The sequence below is a fragment of the Parasteatoda tepidariorum genome, chromosome 12 (genome assembly GCF_982258835.1).
Source record: "Parasteatoda tepidariorum strain Cologne lab strain chromosome 12, Ptep-v5.0, whole genome shotgun sequence".
Taxonomy (NCBI): domain Eukaryota; kingdom Metazoa; phylum Arthropoda; class Arachnida; order Araneae; family Theridiidae; genus Parasteatoda; species Parasteatoda tepidariorum.
The window spans coordinates 28700001-28719781 of record NC_141766.1 but is presented as its reverse complement, the minus strand read 5'-3'; the positions used below and the strand labels follow the sequence as shown (position 1 = coordinate 28719781).

Sequence of the window (19781 nt, the reverse complement as noted above, 5' to 3'; positions counted from 1 at the left end):
TGTTAACAATAGGTGTAGATAATTACGACAAAGACAGCGCTATAGCGAACTCTAATCTTGTTCTAAACAAGGTAACTTTAATTATCAACACCCTGTACTATTACATTGAAGAATAATTGACGCAAAAGCTTTATGTCATAAATATGATTTCACGCAAAAATTATTTACGTACGTTTTATTCAATCAACCGTTGTAGGAAAATTGCTAACAATAGGTGTAGGTAATTGCAACAAAGACAGCGCTATAACGGATTCTATCTTGTTCTAAACAAGGTAACTTTAATTATCACCTCCCTGAACTATTACATTGAAGAATAATTGATGAAAAGTTTTATGTCATAAATATGATTTCTCGCAAAAAATATTTCCATATTCAATCAACCGTTGAAGGTAAATTGTTAACAATAGGCGTAGTTAATTGCAACAAAGACACTGCTATAACAAACTCTATCTTGTTCTAAACAAGGTAACTTTAATTATCACCACCCTGTACTATTACATTGAAGAATAATTGATGCAAAAGCTTTATGTCATAAATATGATTTCTCGCAAGAAATATATCCATATTCAATCAACCGCTGAAGGTAAATTGTTAACAATATTTGTAGGTAATTGCAACAAAGACAGCGCTATAACGGATTCTATCTTGTTCTAAACAAGGTAACTTTAATTATCACCAAACTGTACTATTACATTGAAGAATAATTGATGCAAAAGCTTTATGTCAAAAATATGATTTCTCGCAAGAAATATATCCATATTCAATCAACCGCTGAAGGTAAATTGTTAACAATATTTGTAGGTAATTGCAACAAAGACAGCGTTATAACGGATTCTATCTTGTTCTAAACAAGGTAACTTTAATTATCACCACCCTGTACTATTACATTGAAGAATAATTGATGCAAAAGCTTTATGTCAAAAATATGATTTCTCTCAAGAAATATATCCATATTCAATCAACAGCTGAAGGTAAATTGTTAACAATATTTGTAGGTAATTGCAACAAAGACAGTGCTATAACGGATTCTATCTTGTTCTAAACAAGGTAACTTTAATTATCACCACCCTGTACTATTACATTGAAGAATAATTGATGCAAAAGCTTTATGTCATAAATATGATTTCTCGCAAAAATTATTTACATACGTTTTATTCAATCAACCGTTGTAGGTAAATTGCTAACAATAGGTGTAGGTAATTGCAACAAAGACAGCGCTATAACGGATTCTATCTTGTTCTAAACAAGGTAACTTTAATTATCACCACCCTGAACTATTACATTGAAGAATAATTGATGCAAAAGCTTTATGTCATAAATATGATTTCACGCAAAAATTATTTACATACGCTTCAATCAGTCAACCGCTGTAGGTAAATTTATCATATTAAATAAAAGATTGCATATAACTTCCGATTATTTGTTTCGAAAGATTGTTATCACTCAAAAACTCAAAGTATACTTCAATTGTTTTTTAAGAGAAGAGCTCAAAATGATATCTCAAATGGTTCTCTTTAGGAATGCCTTTCGAGGATAAAATTAGAGATAAGCTGAAATTTTTTGTAATAATCACCAAGCAAAACTTCTTTGTTAGCTGACAAAACACGTGCACTGACTGACGGTTTTCTACACCTGTGTTTTAGAATTTTTCTACTGATGACACCCTATTTGTTTATTGTGAAGTGTTCTAATTAGTATTTATTCTTTTTTAAAACTGTGTTACTAATTAATGATGTGGTGATGAAATTTTGAATATTTGATTACTGTTTCTGAACATTTTTTAAAAATGTCCATTGAACATGCAGAGGCTGCTTATGAAAGTCTACGATTGGAACGTTTGAATGTACAGAAAAAAACATTTACAAAATGGGCTAATCTACATTTGCAAAAGGTAAGTGAATGTGATGTAAGTTATTATAGAAAGAAAATTTGCAATGGATTAACAACCAAAGTTTAGTTGTCTGCTTAAAGCTTAATTGCCCCTAACGTATCAGTTCTAAATTCAAAGTATAAGTTATCCGGCATCTCTAATTTTTGTAGAGAAAGGAAAACGAAAAAACCACATAGGAATTATACAGGAAAAGTGTGGTAAAACTGTTTTATTAACAGTTATTTTTCTTATTTAACTAACTTATTTTCCATACATTAGGACAAGTAAATATTTAGTGATAACCATTTTTCCACTAAATTATAACTTACATATTTATAACTTACATAATTGTAACTTACTTGAGAAACCTTGAGGAAGTAAATGTATGAAGAATTTAGTGGATGAAGTAGGATGATCTTAATTAAAATATCTTATTTCCTCTAAATGAGTTCATACGTTATAGTGCTATCATTTTAAACTATTTTAAAGCCATGTCCAAAAATTTCAACGCTTTATTTGCTGCTTGATTTATTTGAACTCTTTATTTGCTGCTTGATTTGCTTCAACTCTTTATTTTATTGCAATTATGCCAACTTCATACCAGCCAACTTTCACTCTTTCCTAGAATGGATTTTCCTAAAAGTGGTGAAACAATTACCAAAAAAAAAAAGAGAAAAAAAGAAAACAATCTTACTTAAAAATATATTTATAATTTGAAAAGGTTAACATTCGCCATCTTTGTTGTTGCTTCTATTTCCACTGGCCAATACCAGCAAGCCTGTTTGGTGAAACCAAACAAATTTAAGGCAGAAGGTGCGTTTCTTGTTTTTCAGTGGTGCCATCTATAGTCGAGAATACGACTTCAGCCACACACACGTCACTGCCCGTTTATAGGGCCGACCATTCATACGTCCATTCATTCATCCACAGATCGCAATTTTGACCTGAACCAGTGAGCGATCAATTTCCAATTCAGTACTTTAGAGGTATGATGTATTAGGAGAACATGGAGGACTTTGCGACACAACATATGTAGCGTGCATCAGTGACTATTTTCTACACGGGGAGTCTTCGGCCGGCTGGAATAGAATTGACGACATTTTGGTCCTACCAACCTGGCTATCCCGGCTATCGTTAAGACTATTATACTTTTATATATTTGTTGTAATTATTTATACGTAGTGGTGGTCAGACTCTTTTATGATTATTATTATAATTCAGAAAGTTTAATGTAAACAAGAGTCTCGCTACCACTTTAGGTATGAAAATAAAATCTTCCGAACCCCCTTCCCCCTAAAGAGTTGGCAGCTATGCATCTTGAACTGTCTTCATGAAAAATGTGAGGTTTACTTACATTTAGATTGAATATTTTCGTCTGTTAGCTAATATTTCACAAGGTTTTCATGGCCTTTGATATTCTTGTAAAACTGGTGACAAATTGTTATATTTTAAAACATTTGTGACCACAGCTGCATGCAATTTTTTAAGGAAAATAAGTTTGTATCTGAAAAATTATCTTGTTAAATATAAGATTCTCATTAATCTTGAAACTTTAATTCGACATTTTACGTTTTACCATTTAAGGATCGCACAGTTTTTATACTGATTTATTATATTTTTATATTGACACATAATGTGCCCGGTGGCTCAGGGGATAAAGCGTTCGCCACCGAATGAGATGGAACAGGTTCGAATCCCAGGGGTGGCTACCTGATACCTCTTCTGCTTCCGGCTCGCAACGATCACAGTGTTGACGTAAAATATTCTCAGTGGTAAACGGATCCTGGGTTAGAATACCCTCACGCTAAAACTGGAAGTTTTTCGTAGTTTTTCTCACCATGTAACGCAAACGTGGGTTATTTAATTGAAAAGTCATCCACGATAGCCTGTTTGTCTCAATGTTTGATCCAGGAGTTACCTTGTTTTCTGGGTTTGGTTCAAAATTACAAGGTTGCATATTTAGACAATGAAATTTGTAAACTCAGAATTGGGTCGGCTGTTGAAAAAAAATTTCAATAAGTAAATTTAAAAAAAAAGCGTATAGTGGTGGTCGCATATGTATTAAATCATCCATGAACATTTCCCTCTTTTGACGGGAGATTTTTCTCAGATTTATTGTTAAGTGGTATGAATAACTATGCTTTGCAAAAGCATATTTGGTTTAACAAATTTGATTGACAATGAAATTGACTACAGCTATATCTAAACAGTTTTAAGAAATATATAAAACCCGATAAGTATATTGTGAAGTTTTTATGTGCTGGCATACAAGTGCTGGCATCAAGTAGCAATGAAGCTGAGCTTCATTGTTACTTGACTACCCTTCAAATTTTGTGGGTTAACATGTATAATTAAATGATTGAGACTAGTCTTGGTTTTTACGCTTTTAAAAATTTTCATAGTCCATGCAAGCATTGTATTTAGCATGAATTTATTTTTGAATTAAAAAATTAATCATTCTGTGCATAAAAAGTTTTTTTCGTTGAAATCGTTCAAAAGATAAGGGGAAATTGCAAAAAATCAAATTTAGAGAAATAATGTTTTTTTTGTTGCCTGATTTCGTAACTTAAAATATGGTCTGCACTTATTAATTAGAATATTAAGGCTATTCTCTCGAAATATTAAGATTGATTGTCAGTACATTATAATCAAAGTTTTAGCTCAAACGTTATGAGTATAAACACTTTTCATTTTTCACAATGTTCAATAATATTTATACATTATAAATACATTTATATCTCTGGTCATTTTTTTAAAAAATCAAATGATCATAAGAATAATTTTAAAAACTGAAACAAATGTGTTGTCCACTTTTTTACTAAGTAGAGATATGTCATTTTCTTAAATTAAAATTTTAAGCTATAACCATTTTTCTAAATACGCATTTTGAGGCAGGCTCATTTTCTTAAACGTAAATTTTGAGCTATATCCATTTTCTTAAACACTCAAGTAAAGTCCATTTCTTTAAAGTATGCATTTTGAGTTATGCTTTAACCCGTTTTGTCCCCACTTTATATATGAAAATGATACAAAAAGTGGTTTTATGGAAAAAGTGGTTTAATATATTATCGAAGTTAATTGGTTTTTCCACTGTTATGGCATTCAAAAAGTCTTTGATAGATCAAAAAGTACTTGTTCCTTACAATTCTTGATCTAATCAGAAATAACTAAATCATTGTGGTATCTGAGAATTTTTTAATTCACCCAGATAAATGAAAATGCTGAAAAAAGTTTCCCACCACAATGAATGTCTTTGAAAAAAGGAATTGTCCTAAATATATGACGCTGGGCGTTAACCGGTTAATAAAAAGTAGTTGCTCATTTATTTTTTATTTACCTGCACTCTTGATTATTATTAATCAATTAACTCAGAATAAGCTCTTAAACCATTAAGATGGAGTGCCGTAAAAATTTGATCTTAAGATCAAAAGTTATTCAGGGTGTTCGTTCTTTTTAAATTTTATTTTCGTGCACTATACGTTATAACCATTAACCCTTTCGCGCCGACTGTCACAAATACGTGACAGGAAAAAACCGTATCAATCAGGGTAAAGAGATAAAACTGGTAATCAAAGTATTTCTTTAGCAGTTTATTTGTGGGCGGAGTTATAATTGTTTGATTTATTTAATTCACCATTACTTTGCTCAAACTAAAACTATTTAGTTATACTTTGAATTAACATTGATTATATATATGATTAAACTAATAATAATTAAAATAAAAGCAAAGTAAGTCTGTCAAATTAGCAAAGACTACATTTAAGTTACCGTTTTTTATTTAATTGCAACTTGATTCTGATTTTGTACGAATGCTTTTCTGAATCACCCGTCCCCAAGGGGTTAAAGTCAATTGAAATGGTTAATCTACACTATCTACCAATAAGTATTTGGACACCCATGCAAATGACTATATCTGTGGTCCTGAGATACGTCACGCCCTCCGCTGGTATATATTGTGTAGGGAGCAACATGGGCATTAGTCCCATGCATGATGCCTACTGCACTATTTTGGATGACAATGTGCTTCCTACGTTGTGGCAGTTTTACGGGATGGACCCCTGTTACTTCCAGGACGACAATGCAAGCTGTCATGTTACGAGGGTCACCAAGGCTTGGTATGGTGCCAATGGGGTTAATCGAATGGACTGGCCAGCCCAGAGCCCAGATCTGAACCCTATCGAGGACCTCTGGGACGAGTTGGATAGCTGAATTAAGGGGTGTACTACTAGTCCAAAATCGGTGAAGGAACTTACATGTCTTCTCCAAGCCGAGTGGAAGAAAATACCTCCAGCCGTCCCACAAGGACTTGTGGAAAGTATGCCCCGGAGGGTTCACGTTGTAATTGCCTGTCGTGGAGGCTGCACCAACTATTGATTATGAATAAAGTTTGCCTTTCTTTTCAATCACACGTGTCCAAATACTTATTGGTAGATAATGTATAACTTCAACTTCAAATTTTAACCAGGCGCCTGAGGCCGAGAAGCGACCCTTACCTGTTAATTTTTCAGAAGAGGAAATCTATTAACCGGTTAACGCCCAGCGTCATATAATTATGACAGTTCCTTTTTTCAAAAACATTCATTGTGGGGGGAAACTTTTTTCAGTATTTTCATTTATCTGGGTGAATTAAAGGATTCTCAGATGCCACAATGCTTTAGTTATTTCTGATTAGATCTAAAATTCTAAGAAACAAGTACTTTTTGATCTTTCAAAGACTTTTTGAATGCCTTAACAGTAGAAAAACCAATTAATTTCGATAATATATTATACCACTTTTTCCATAAAACCACTTTTTGTATCATTTCAATTTATATATTCGGGACAAAACGGGTTAATCGTTTCGAGGATGATTGAATTACAATTGTAAGCAGAAATATTTTTAAAATTTTATCTATTTTTCTTTTTTACTTTTGCAAGACCATAACACACAGAGATGCTAACTGCTCCGGATTCGACAAAATATTTTTAAAAAACTGTGAACTACGAACGAAAATTTGCAACTCTTCGGTTGATTTCGCTAACTTTTTCACAGACTTGACTGTTAAAAAAAGGTGGTGTATCGCATAAGTTTTTGAATTATTTAGAAATAGTTGTGAATAGAAATCATATAAATCAAAATTACTAATCCATGAATTATACATTAAGAGACTACCACTCGAAAATATTTATCCGAAGTCCAGAGCAAATTGGTATCTCTGAACGCATCATAAGTGCCAATTTGTACTGCCGTTGAGAAATAATTTTTCTTAGTGATAGCGAAATTAACGTTTTAAATCTTGAAGTTTAAAGTTTCTAAAAAAAATTTCAACTACCACAACGAATCTTTAATTTAATAAAATATCTAGATAAGATCTATTAGTTGGCTAATTATGCTTATAGGTTTGTTTGTAGAAAATTCTTCCAAACTTAAATTGTTTTTTTACTACCACTTAGTAAAATCTTTTTCAACGACCGTACAAGTTGGTATGCAGCATCCCATGCTTATCATGTATCGTATGCAGATTTAATTAATTTATATGTAATGATATTCAAATTCTTTTTAAATTTATTTTTTAAATCCAAGGCTAAAATTTACGATTTCAAATTCAAGATTATAAATGATAACAAAATGTTAATTTTTGCCGTAATAATGAAATTAAATTATGCTTCACCGTAGGAAAATATCTTCAGAGAAGGCTCAAAAATGGTCAACACTGAGTTCCCGATATCAGAAAACACAATTTTACTTTTATTTACATCTTTATTTTTTGTAAATATTTTTATTAATTTACGCTTTCTATCAGCACAAAGTTTATGAATCCTAAGGGTAGATAAGATGAAGTTTTCGTAATTTGTTCATTTTAGCAGTATTTGTCAATATTAGATGAGGTAGCGAATAAAACAGTTTATTATTTTTTCTTTTCAAAATTGATAAATGAAAGAAAATTCGGCGAATAATAAATTTTAAATTCTTACTAAGGGCCTATTTAAATGTTTTCACCTTTGTCGTATTAAGAACAGACGCAGAGATGCCAACTGCTCCGGACACGCCAACATAATTAAAAAAACGGTAAATAACTTCAAAATAAATTTTGCAAATATTTGACTATTTTTGCTTGCTTTTTAAAAGGTACAGCATGACATAAGTACTATAAAGTGGTGAATTATATAAGCCTGCAAACTATTTAGAAATAGTGGTGAATAAAAATTTACCAAATTGTATTTATTAAACCAAGAATCACAATTAATTAACTACCACTTTGAAACACATATTTGGTGTCCGGAGCAAGTTGGCATCTCTGCAGACGCTTCAAATGTTTGGTCCCAATTACTTCACTGACATATTCATTAGATTTAGCGATGAATATCTTAAAACTTGGACCATGTTTGCTTTTATTTCATTAACACCCACCTCCTCTGCCAGCCGACTGCAGGTGATTATACCATTATTTTGTGATTAAAAAGTGGTAATCTATAAAGGCAAAATCAAAGATAAATTTTCTTATGTTAGCAATCACTTTAGTTTTCAAATTTCACAATAACTTTATTTTAATAAACAATATGTTGTTGTATTGGGAAAACATATTTTCTGCAAAAATAGTTGGATGATAATACGAATTTTGTTGCTTTTGTTGTCGTATGCCATTCAGACTAGGGGTGCGATAGTTCTTGTTTTCTAGTGGTGCCATCTATGGCCAAGAATTCAACTTCTGACACACCCATAAGTCGCATCTGCTTATAGGGCGGACTAATTCATACATACATTCATTCATTAACAGATCGTAATTTTGATTTGAACCAAAGAACAACCAATCTCCAATTCAGTACCCCTAGATGTATAATTTGTTAAGGGAACATGATAGACTTTGTGACCCGACAGATTTAATGTGCAGCAGTCGCCATTTATTACACGGGGAGTCTTCGGCCGGCTGGATTCAAATTCCCCGTTCTCACGAACGCGAGTACAGCGCCCTGCAAATCAGGTTATTCCGGCAATATGCATCTTGATTAATTTATTTTATTGACATAAACTGGGGTAGAATTTTCTGTAGCTATATCACGTGATCGGCAATGAAAATTTAAGAAATGTAGGACCATTTTGTAATAAATTGGCTCTACGCGCCTTTAGACTTCATAAATCTACGTGTTTAAAAGTGCGTATCATCCATTTTTCCTCGTAGAATTACTCCGGAATGGAAACGAACGCGTCCGTAAACGAACATTATAAGATTTCAAGCAAACAAACCATCGAACTGTGGGCGTCGAAATATAGATATCAAAAATTCCTAAACGTAATAAGGTTTTTTTTAATGTATTTTTTTCAGAAAATGCAAAACTTTTCTTTGGATATCTGAAACGTAATTCAATTGATAAGATTCTTATCTAACAGTATCAGTTTTTCCGAGAAAAAGAACAATACATATGTAACTTCTTTAGAATATTATGTTTATGAACTATATTTAAATTCTTTATTTTATACTTAATTTACATGTAATTGTACACTTAATTTTTTTTCAATCTGTAATAATATTTTCCACTTCTGTATTTTAATTCTTGATGACAAAGTTTCATATCGATTTTCCAAAAGTTTCTCCTTATCTTTCAACAAAAAAAGACTGTTTTAAGAATCATTGACTGTCTTTCATATTAAAGAAATCAAGTCAATAAAAAACTCCACAATCACATATTGTCTAATGTTCAAAAAACTTTATTGCTTCTTGCCATGTCTGAGCTACGAGGTTAAAGACTACATATAATAAAGGTAACTCATATCGAGTGTAAATCAAACTAAATAATTCGATATTGTGAGTTACTTATGCATTTATAATTTTTAGGTTATCTAGTTATAGTTTTGAAATGCTATAACAAGATATCTCTTCCATTTGCCGTATGTGCAACCTAGCAGTACGATTTTAAATTATATTTAGTAGTATTATGGGCCATTTCATTTATTTATTTATTTTATTTTTTTATGACTGTCGTTGAGCAGTCGACCCAATTTTTTGGGTTTACGACTACTAATGGTCAACTCCATAGCCATGTAATTTTGAAACAAATCTAGAAGACAAAAGAACTCCTGGATCATGTACGGGGAGAAATTTGCCTTCATGGACGACTTTTTGATGGAACTAACCCGCATTCTCCTTGCATGGAGAGGAAAACCATGAAAACCTCCCACGGTTTGCCTGACGGCAAGGGGACTCTAAACTCATGATCTGTCTACCACCGAGAATATTTTACGTCAGCACTGTAGTCGGTGCAAGCCGGATGCTTAATTCATATCGACCAGCCATTGTTGGGATTCTAACCTGGTTCACCTCATTGGAAGGCGAGCGCTCTATCCCCTGAGCCATCACGGCTCTAGTATGGGCTATTCGGTCTGGGAAACATGCTTGAGTACTGTCCAAAGACAAATCATCATAATTTTGATCCTCTGCAGAGAGGATGGCTACCACGCTTTGATAGCCTGACAACCTTCACACGAAATCGAGCATTTAACTGTAAAGCAGTTTAACGAAGAACATAGCGCGTGCCCTTCGGGTCCTTTCGCGGGATGATCAGTTGGGTCCTCACCTGCTTTTTGACCGCAGCCAGCGGAATGAAAAGGTTTCCTCATTTTTCCCTGGTAATTTGTACTACTCCTACTTTCCCTGGTAATTTGTACTTTCCCTGGTAATTTGTACTACATTAATGGTTAAAGTTCCAAAATTTGTTTCACTAATTTCGCTGCAATAATGTTGTAATTCAGTTCTCATCAATTTAATTATCATAATTCTCATTAAATTGTAATAATATTTTAAACTGCTTGATTCTTTGTAATATAATTATTTAATTGATTGACAACTGACTTTATCATAATTATTTTATTGATTGATAATGGACACCATTTTAAATATTTATTTGATTAATTGACTGTTTTATAGTTATTTAATTGATTGATAATAGATTCTATCAACCACATTATTGCTTTTTTGATTGTATAAGCTTGATTACATAGATGTCGAAAAATAAATAAATAACATTATGTTAATTTAAGCGTACAGAAGCCTCCTGTGGTTAAAGTCGTCCAGTAAAGATCTTATTTTATCTCTCACGAGTGCCTCGTGCACTGTAAAAAAATTCCGGATCAAATTACGATATAAAATGCCGGCACTTTGGGCGCATCATCTGTAAAATTCATTTTATCGTAAAATCCATTTTGACGAAAAATATTGCACCGTAATTTTTACAGTAATATTAATTTAATTAGAGTGATTCAATGATTTTACCGTAATTATTACTGTAAAATTTATGTTTCATCAGTGTTTTTGTTTCGTAACATGTTCCGGTAAAAATGGGTTTTACGGTGTAGGTAATGTGAGATTACCAAGGTAATTTGAGGAATAAAACATTTATCAGTATTTTAACGGTATTTTCACATTGCTTAGATAATATGCAGAATAACTGATTTCCGCACTTTACTGATAACTTAATTACTTAAAAATTTAACAGCATAAAAATTAAAGAAATCCGGATAATAAAGAATTAGTTTATTTTGTAGAAATTGGTTTGAAGTTTTATTATTTCTTGCAGGATAGAGACATCAAAAACTTCTATATATCTTTTTGAAACAAGAATGAAAATGATTTTATGGCAGAAAGAAATCTAAGGCATTACAATTTGAGCTTCTATTGTCTTAGTGTAAACATTCTTATCTCACAAATACATATATTTATCAAATGAGCAAGATCAACAGACGTAAAAGTGGGTGTTTGAAAAGATAGATAATTTTTTATAAAAAGATTTCAGATTAAAAATAACGAAAGAGAAATTTTTTAAGCCCGTTTGTGCCCAGAAGCCTTTTAAGAATACAGTTTTTTTCTCGAAAATAAAACATGGTTCTTTTTTTAAGGTTTAATTTGAAGAAGCAAGATAGGCTTGTCTACTAAAATAAAGAGGTTGAACAAAAAAAAAAAAAAAAAAAAAAAAAGATGAAGCACTTTTGTACTTCTCAACGTAAAAATCTTTTGTTGTTGTTAATTTACGTCGCACTAGAGCTGCACAATGGGTTATTGGCGAAGGTCTGGGAAACATCTCGGAGGATGATCCGAAGACATGCCATCACAATTTTGATCCTCTGTGGAGGGGATGGCACCATCGCTTCGGTAGTCCGACGACCTGCGCGCGAAGTCGAGCACTTCACGGTAGCACAGTTTAACGAGGACCAATACCGCACACCCTCGGTCCCTACGCAGACTGATCCAAGTGGTCACCCACCTGCACACTGACCTCGTAAAAATCTTGTTTTGGAAGGTTTTACAAAGCAGATCCTCTAAAAAAAATGTTTTTTGACGTTAAAATCACAAAATGAAGTACTATTTCATTACCGCTCAATTATTATTATTTTTAAATTGGGTTTAAATCATCAATATTTCATCTATCAAATGGCATTATGTTGTCGTCAGCCATTAAGGTTGAGGGGAAACAATTGTTCTTGTTTTCCAGTGGCGCCATCTATGGCCAAGAGTTTGACTTCTACCACACCCGTACGGCACATCCGTTTATAGGGCAGACTCGTTTCTACATCTATTCATTCCTCCACAGATCGTAATTTTGACCTGAACCAGAGAACTATCATTCTCCAATTCAGTACCCCCAGAGGCATTGATTTGCTATGAGAACATGGAGGACTTAGTGACCTGATAGATTTAACGCGCACTAGTCATTTACTGCACGAGGAGTCTTCGATCGGCTGGATTCGAACTCCTGTTTACACAAACATGAGTCCATCATCCTGCAAATCAGGCTATACCGGCCATCAAATGAGATGGTAAATTAAGTTTAGGTTTAAAAAAAACTGAAAATTTTGAATGTATAACTTTTTCTTTTACCTCACGTTTAAAAAATTGTTTTATCACTAACAAGCTAACTAATAAAAAACTATTTATTTTTATCTAAATTCTTCATCGAATTCGAAATTTGTTTTTTTTTTTTTGAAATAATGGTTTATAACTTTCTGTGAAAAGGTTATTTTGATTTAACGATTTTGATGATTATTTTGATTTTGATGAGGACTAATGTTATTTATCAGAGGTGGATGAAAATAATAGAAACACTTCTATACTAATTTTATGTAATAAATCTTTCTTTTGGCAATAAATGTTTTGGAAGATTTTATAATGGCAAAACTGTTGTCACAATTCGAAAGACCATACTTAAAATTTTTTGTAGATGAAGTTATATTATCCCATGCAAAATTCGGATGCCTTAAAATGAGGAGGGAAGTTAATTTCTTCCTAGTTTTAATACCAGCAATTTCGCATAGTATTGAAATATATATATATATATATATATATATATATATATATATATATATATATATATATATATATATATATATACACTATCTAGCCATTAATGACCGGACACTGTGAAGTTCGGCGGTGGAGGAATTATGGTGTGGTCCTGTTTCTCATGGTTTAGCCTTGGACCCTTGGTGTTAGTGCGTCGAACCCTGAACGCAGAAGGGTATAGAGACATTCTCGACAATTCGGCGCTTCCCACTCTGTGGCAACAGTTCGGTAATGGCCCGTTTGTGTTTCAACACGATAACGCTGCCATTCATAAAGCACATGCCATCACGGACTGGTTCGATGAAATGGGGGTGCAAGAGCTTGACTGGCCATCCCAAAGTCCCGACATCAATCCCATTGAGCATCTCTGGGATGAGTTGAGGGCCAGACCACAACGCTCCAAAACCACCACTCAACTCTTTGCCATGTTCCAGGAGGAATGGCGGGCAATACCTGCCGCCGTGTACCAACACCTAGTGGATAGCCTTCCTAGAAGGGTTAAAGCTGTGATTCGGGCGCGTGGCGGCCCTACGCCTTACTGACTTGATACTAGCACCTCATGTATCCGAAATGAGGGTTGTCCGGTCATTAATGGCCAGATAGTGTATATATGTTACGGTGAAACATCCAAATCTGGAAAATGTCGACATTCACGTAGTCGCTTTGGTGAATGTCCGAAATATTTGTTATATCCAATTTTATATTAATTTACTCGTTAATATTATTATATTTATTTGATATATTTATATTTATTCTATATTTTAATACTTACTGACGATAGATTAGAAGAAACATCAGTGTTTGGAGTATCGGGCAATCATATACCGGGCAATGGCACTTAACCTTAAAACACATCAGTGTGTAGGGTATACCGTGCAAATGTATACCGGGCAGTGGCACTTAACCTTAAATAAACATCAGTGTAGTGTATATCGGGCAGTGGCACTTAACCTTAGAAAAACATCAGTGTAGGGAATACCGGGCAGTGGCACTTAACCATAAAAAGCATCAGTGTAGCGCAGAGGTCACCAAAGTGGTCTATATAGACCCCCGGGGGTCTATTTAACGAAAGCGGGGGTCGATCTGAGCCAGGGGGTCGAATGGGGGTCGATCCGAATCGGATGGGTCGAAGAAAAAACAGTTTTTAATACGCAAATCACACATACTTAATTGAGTGTGTAAAATTTGTGAATTTTTTTATAATTGACTTAATGTCAGTTTCTTTATAGAACATAAATTAATAAACGTATATTTATTCGGGTGAAACCAGTATTTACGTACCAGCGAGCAATGGCACGAACTCTGCACTTCTGGTTTATAAGTCATATGCATATGTGCTCTTGTCCAAATGTCACGTGTGGCGAGCATTGACGTTACAAACGCAAATATCATACGCAGTTTCAGCTATCTTTGCAAACTGTGAACAGTGTTAAATGTTTGCAGTGTCATTATTAAAACTTTTAAAGTTTTGGATTATTAGTTATTATTTCGATAAAACCATTCGTTTAGTTTAGATATCAATTTTAATTATCAATACACGTAAAAAAGAAGGTAAGCATTAATAATGGATTAGCACAGTCCGCTAAGATTACGAAGCAATAAATCTGTAGTTACTTTACTTATTATTTCTACTTATTTATAATTACTTATTGTTTAATAAATATTATGGTATTTAAATTTCAGCATTAATGTATTTTTCATAAAACTATTGTTACACAATGTACTATTACTTTAATAAATGTGTAAAATCATAAAATAAATATACAAACACAGTATCTAATGGATTTTTATTTTAATTAACAGAAAATTACTTTTATGGGGGTCGATGGAGATTTCGAAAAATTATATAGGGGTCGATGATCAAAAAAGTTTGGCGACCCATGGTGTAGGGTATACCGGGCAAACGTATACCGGACAGTGGCACTTAACCTTAAAAAAACATCAGTGTAGTGCTAAAATATCGAATAAATGTAATTATATCTACGAATAAATTCATATCAAATTGAATGTAATAAATATTTCGGACATTCACATATCTGTGATTCAAGCATATCTGTGATTGTCGACATACACCGGTGAAAGTCAACAACCACCGATTTTCCTCCGTGACATACACGCATTGGAATGCATTTTTAATGTTAATGTCATTGAGAGAGGACAAAAAGCTTTACGCTCACTTAGGTCGATGCTAATTGTGCATGAGTAAAAAGAACCACATTTCTAAAAGCTTGACGCATTATCTTTCAAACGGTGCCGACTGTTTTACCACATAAATTTTCCAAAACATTTGCTTTTAAAGAAAAAATTGTTTACGTAGATCTAGTATAGAAGTGCTTCTATATTGTTGTTCAACCCCTGTATATTGAAAGTATATGTTTATCTTTGAAGTTAACGTACTGAACTTTTTTTAAAAGCCAAAGTTTTGGGTAAAAAAAAATAATATCAACTTTTTATGAACAAATGTATATCACAATTTTTTTTCCATATAAAAGTTTTTCATATATTGACCCCGTTTTGCAATCTCTCATTGCTAGGCATATCCATACCTGCCAACTTTTAATCCTTTCGAGGATGATTTTCCCCAGTGGTAGTAAAATGGAATTTAAATTACAATTTTAAGCAGAAAAATACACTGTATTTTGAAAAAGCTTATGAGGACTACCACGATAGTATTACATATTAGTATATATGCTTTATTATTTTAAAAATAGTGGTGTCCAAAAAGATTATAAATTAAGTTTATAAATGCAAGGAATATATACAAAGCATGCATTTTACTACCACATTAAAGATAGAAATAAAATTTTACTCCAAATGCGTAAAAGTTGGCAGGTATGCATATCTTTCAACATTTGAAGTTTGCAATTGAAGTACAACATTGAAATTTTTCAGGAGCAGTGAACAGCAATTTTTTTTAAACAAATAGAATTTTTGTAAAACTTTTGTTGGGGAAGCGGCAGTTTTTTCCTTCACAGAACTACCAACTACTACGCATTTTTAAATATATTTTAAACAGTGATGCATACTTATAAATTAAAGCTTTTACAATTTTGGTCAATTTTGCCAGAAATTTAAAAGCCTCATCACGAGGGAGGAGGAAGGTAGTGGTGTTTACATATGAACTTCTGAATCATATCCATGTAGTGGTGGCGAAAATAACTAATTTTTAAAACAAGGAATCAAACATTAAAACATTAACTTAGTTGCTACTCGAAGAAATTTTTCTAAAAGGCGTTGAAAGATAGCAGCCCTTATTCTATATATCTGTTAGAATTATTTATTAGCTTAATATTATCTCTGTATCACTCTATCTCATTATCTCTGTATTATCTCTATTTTATTCTGTATGTTTAAGTATTTAGGAAATTTATGCATCATACGGATGAATTTTAGATCTTTGTCAATATCTATTACTCGACGTAAACTAACTTACAAATGGATTAAATCAGTGTTCCCCAACCTTTTTATTACTGCCGACCTGTCAACGTTTGATAACAGGATAACCACTGCCCGCTGGGGGGGGCGTTGATTGTTTATATTTTAGATTATTTTGATTTATTAATTTTAATTTAATTGTATTTAAACATTCCTTCAAAATAAAATACAGTTACACAAAAAATAAAGATAAAATGATTGAACATTTTAACTTACTAGAACGTTAAATCAATGAGAACCTTAAACTTGTTTCTTTGCAATGAGACGATTCCATCTGGGGATAATCGGAGACAATGATACATCACGAACATTAACAAATTTATGTCACTACCTTCGGGGGCCCCCTTTTTCCTTAAATAAATAAAATTTTAATGGAACACTGGTATTTTTAATTGAGGTATAAATTTAGGAATTTAAATTCAGTTTCAATGAAATAGGCGGTCCGGTACCATTTGATCAACGGACCGGTCCGCTGATCGGGGGTTGGGGAACACTGCAATTAAATGATCGTTTATTTCTTTTTCACTATCACTATTAAATTTTTCTAAAACCCGATGGAACCATGCGAGTAAGTTATTATTTACTAAATAAATTCACTTTTTCATGAAGAGTATATTGCCAAAATGTTTTTACAAAATATTCCGAAAATATATTACTTTATAACTATATAATAAAAAAACTTGTTTATACAGATACATAAAGAAGCTGAAATTATAATTTTTTTTTTCAGTATGGATTACAGATAGATGATCTTTTTCAAGATTTGGGAGACGGCTTGAGGTTAATGAAATTGCTAGAATCTCTGACAGGAGAAAAGCTCGGCAAACCTGCAAAAGGTCCAGCAAGAATCAACAAAATTGAAAATGTCAGCAGATGTTTAGCATTCTTACATAGCAAAAAAGTAAAAATAATAATTTCTTTACTTTCAAAATTTATCTACATTACCCTATCAGAATTGATAACCGACGTAGCATGAAACCTGATTACTTATTCTCACACCTCAACGATTAACAAGCCATCCGGAACTTAAAGTAGAGATGCATTTATATATATATATATATATATATATATATATATATATATATATATATATATATATATATATATATATATATATATATATATATATATATATATATATATATATATATATATATATATATATATATATATATATATATATATATATAAACTCCTGTTTGCGAAAATTGCAACACCATGAAGGAATCGTCATAATTAAATGAAATTTAATACACATTTGAGTGGTAGTGGTACAAATAAATGATTAAACTTTCAAAGCAAACAAACAATAACAAGAAAACGAAAACAGTATTTTGTGTAACCACCACGGTTCGCAATAAGTGCTGCTACACGACATGGCATGAAGTCAAGCAAACTTTGAATGTCTGTCTGAGGAAGAGAATTCAATACTGTTTGTATGCGTACCCAAAGTTCGTCTGTAGAAGCAACAGGATGAGGATTACGAGCGAGACGCCGACCAACGAAATCCCACACATGTTCAATCGGCGTCATATCCGGGGAATACGCCAGCCAGAGAAGAAGCTGTACCTGTCGCGATGCAAGGAAGGATTGAACAGTCCTAGCAATATGAGGGCGGGCATTGTACTGTTGAAATACAGAACCTGGCAAGGCTTGAAGGAAGGGAACAGCTTGGGGCTGTAGAACTTCACTGATGTACCGGTTGCTGTTCAGATTACCCACAATTCCTAGCAATTGAGATCATCCATGATATGCTATGTCATCGCAGACCATAACCACGGGTGTTCGTCCACTGTGGCGTTCGATAACGCACTATTAATGGGGATGATGGCGTTCGCCGGCATAGTGTCTGACACGAGTGCGGCCATCATGGTACCACAAATTGAAGCGAGATTGATCAGAAAACACGACACACTGCCAATCAGCAAGCCAGTTCCTATGCTGGTTGGCCCATTGCAGCCGCAGGCGGCGAAGGATTAGCGTGAGGGGGATCCTGTATAAAGGAGTCCTTGCGCGCAGTCCACGCTGCAGCAGACGTCCACGAATTGATAAAGCACGCAATGAAACACCTGTAGCTATTGACCACAGTGCTGCCAGTTGTCTAGAGTTAGTCGTACGGTCCGTTAGCACAACGCCGAACAGGTGTCTATCATCGCGAGTTGACGTGACATTTCAGGGTCCACTCCTGGATTTCCGAGTTTTCCGACACTCGTCCATGCACTGCTTTCAAACACGCATTACTGTGCTGCTGTTACGCCGCACACGAGCGGCTACTGCACGATAAGATAATCCAGCTTCACGAAGACCGATGATTCTCCCCCGTTTAAACTCCGTAAGTTGTTGAAATCTCGCTCTCTTTCATCGAATAGGCATAAGTAATGACTAAGCTAACATTTTCCACTAGCAGATAACCACCGATAACCATACTCGCTTGGCTACAGCCGTCCATCTATTCGGATCCATCCGTAGTTCGGAGGGTGCTGCTCAGCATACGCATGCGCTACGGGTCTGAAATTCTAATCATTTGCATGTCATGCTCTACTTTGGATTTCCTGAAAATTTCAGCTCACTCGCGTAAGTCCTTCATGGTGTTGCAATTTTCACATGACATGAGTTTAATACATATATATATATATATATATATATATATATATATATATATATATATATATATATATATATATATATATATATATATATATATATATATATACACAGAAGAGCCATTATATTATGACCACCCTGCTAATAACATGTAGGACCACCTTCAGCCTTCAAAACTGCTAGCACCCGCCGTGGCATCCACAAGGTGCTGATAGGTAGTCTTAGGAATCTGGTACCAAGCGCTCACCAACTGGTCCTGCAATTCCCTCACATTGCGAGGGGGTAGCGTGGCAGCACGAATTTGGTTTTCCAAGTAGGACCACAAATGCTTTATTGGATTAAGGTCAGGTGAATTTGGGGCCAAGACATGACTTGAAAGTCACTGGAATGTTCCTCGACGATTTGACCCTTATGACATGGTGCATTATCCTGTTGGTAAACACCATCCCCCGCAGGAAAAACTGCTGCCATGAATGGGTGTACCTGGTCTGCAACTATGTTTAAGTAGCTTACAGACGTCAGGGATTGTTCTATGAGGATTATGGGTCCTAATGTGCCCC

At 33.7% G+C, this 19781-nt stretch overlaps 1 protein-coding gene across 1 annotated transcript in view; it reads left to right on the top strand.

Annotated features, from left to right (window-relative positions):
* The first annotated feature begins 1414 nt into the window (after positions 1-1414).
* Positions 1415-19781, top strand: part of LOC107454829 (spectrin beta chain, non-erythrocytic 5) — a 183503-nt gene continuing 165136 nt past the window's right edge. The window contains exons 1-2 of the mRNA XM_087155893.1: positions 1415-1891; positions 17348-17518. Coding sequence (XP_087012019.1) covers positions 1787-1891; positions 17348-17518 — 276 coding nt within the window. The 5' untranslated portion in view covers positions 1415-1786. The remainder of the gene's footprint in view (positions 1892-17347; positions 17519-19781) is intronic.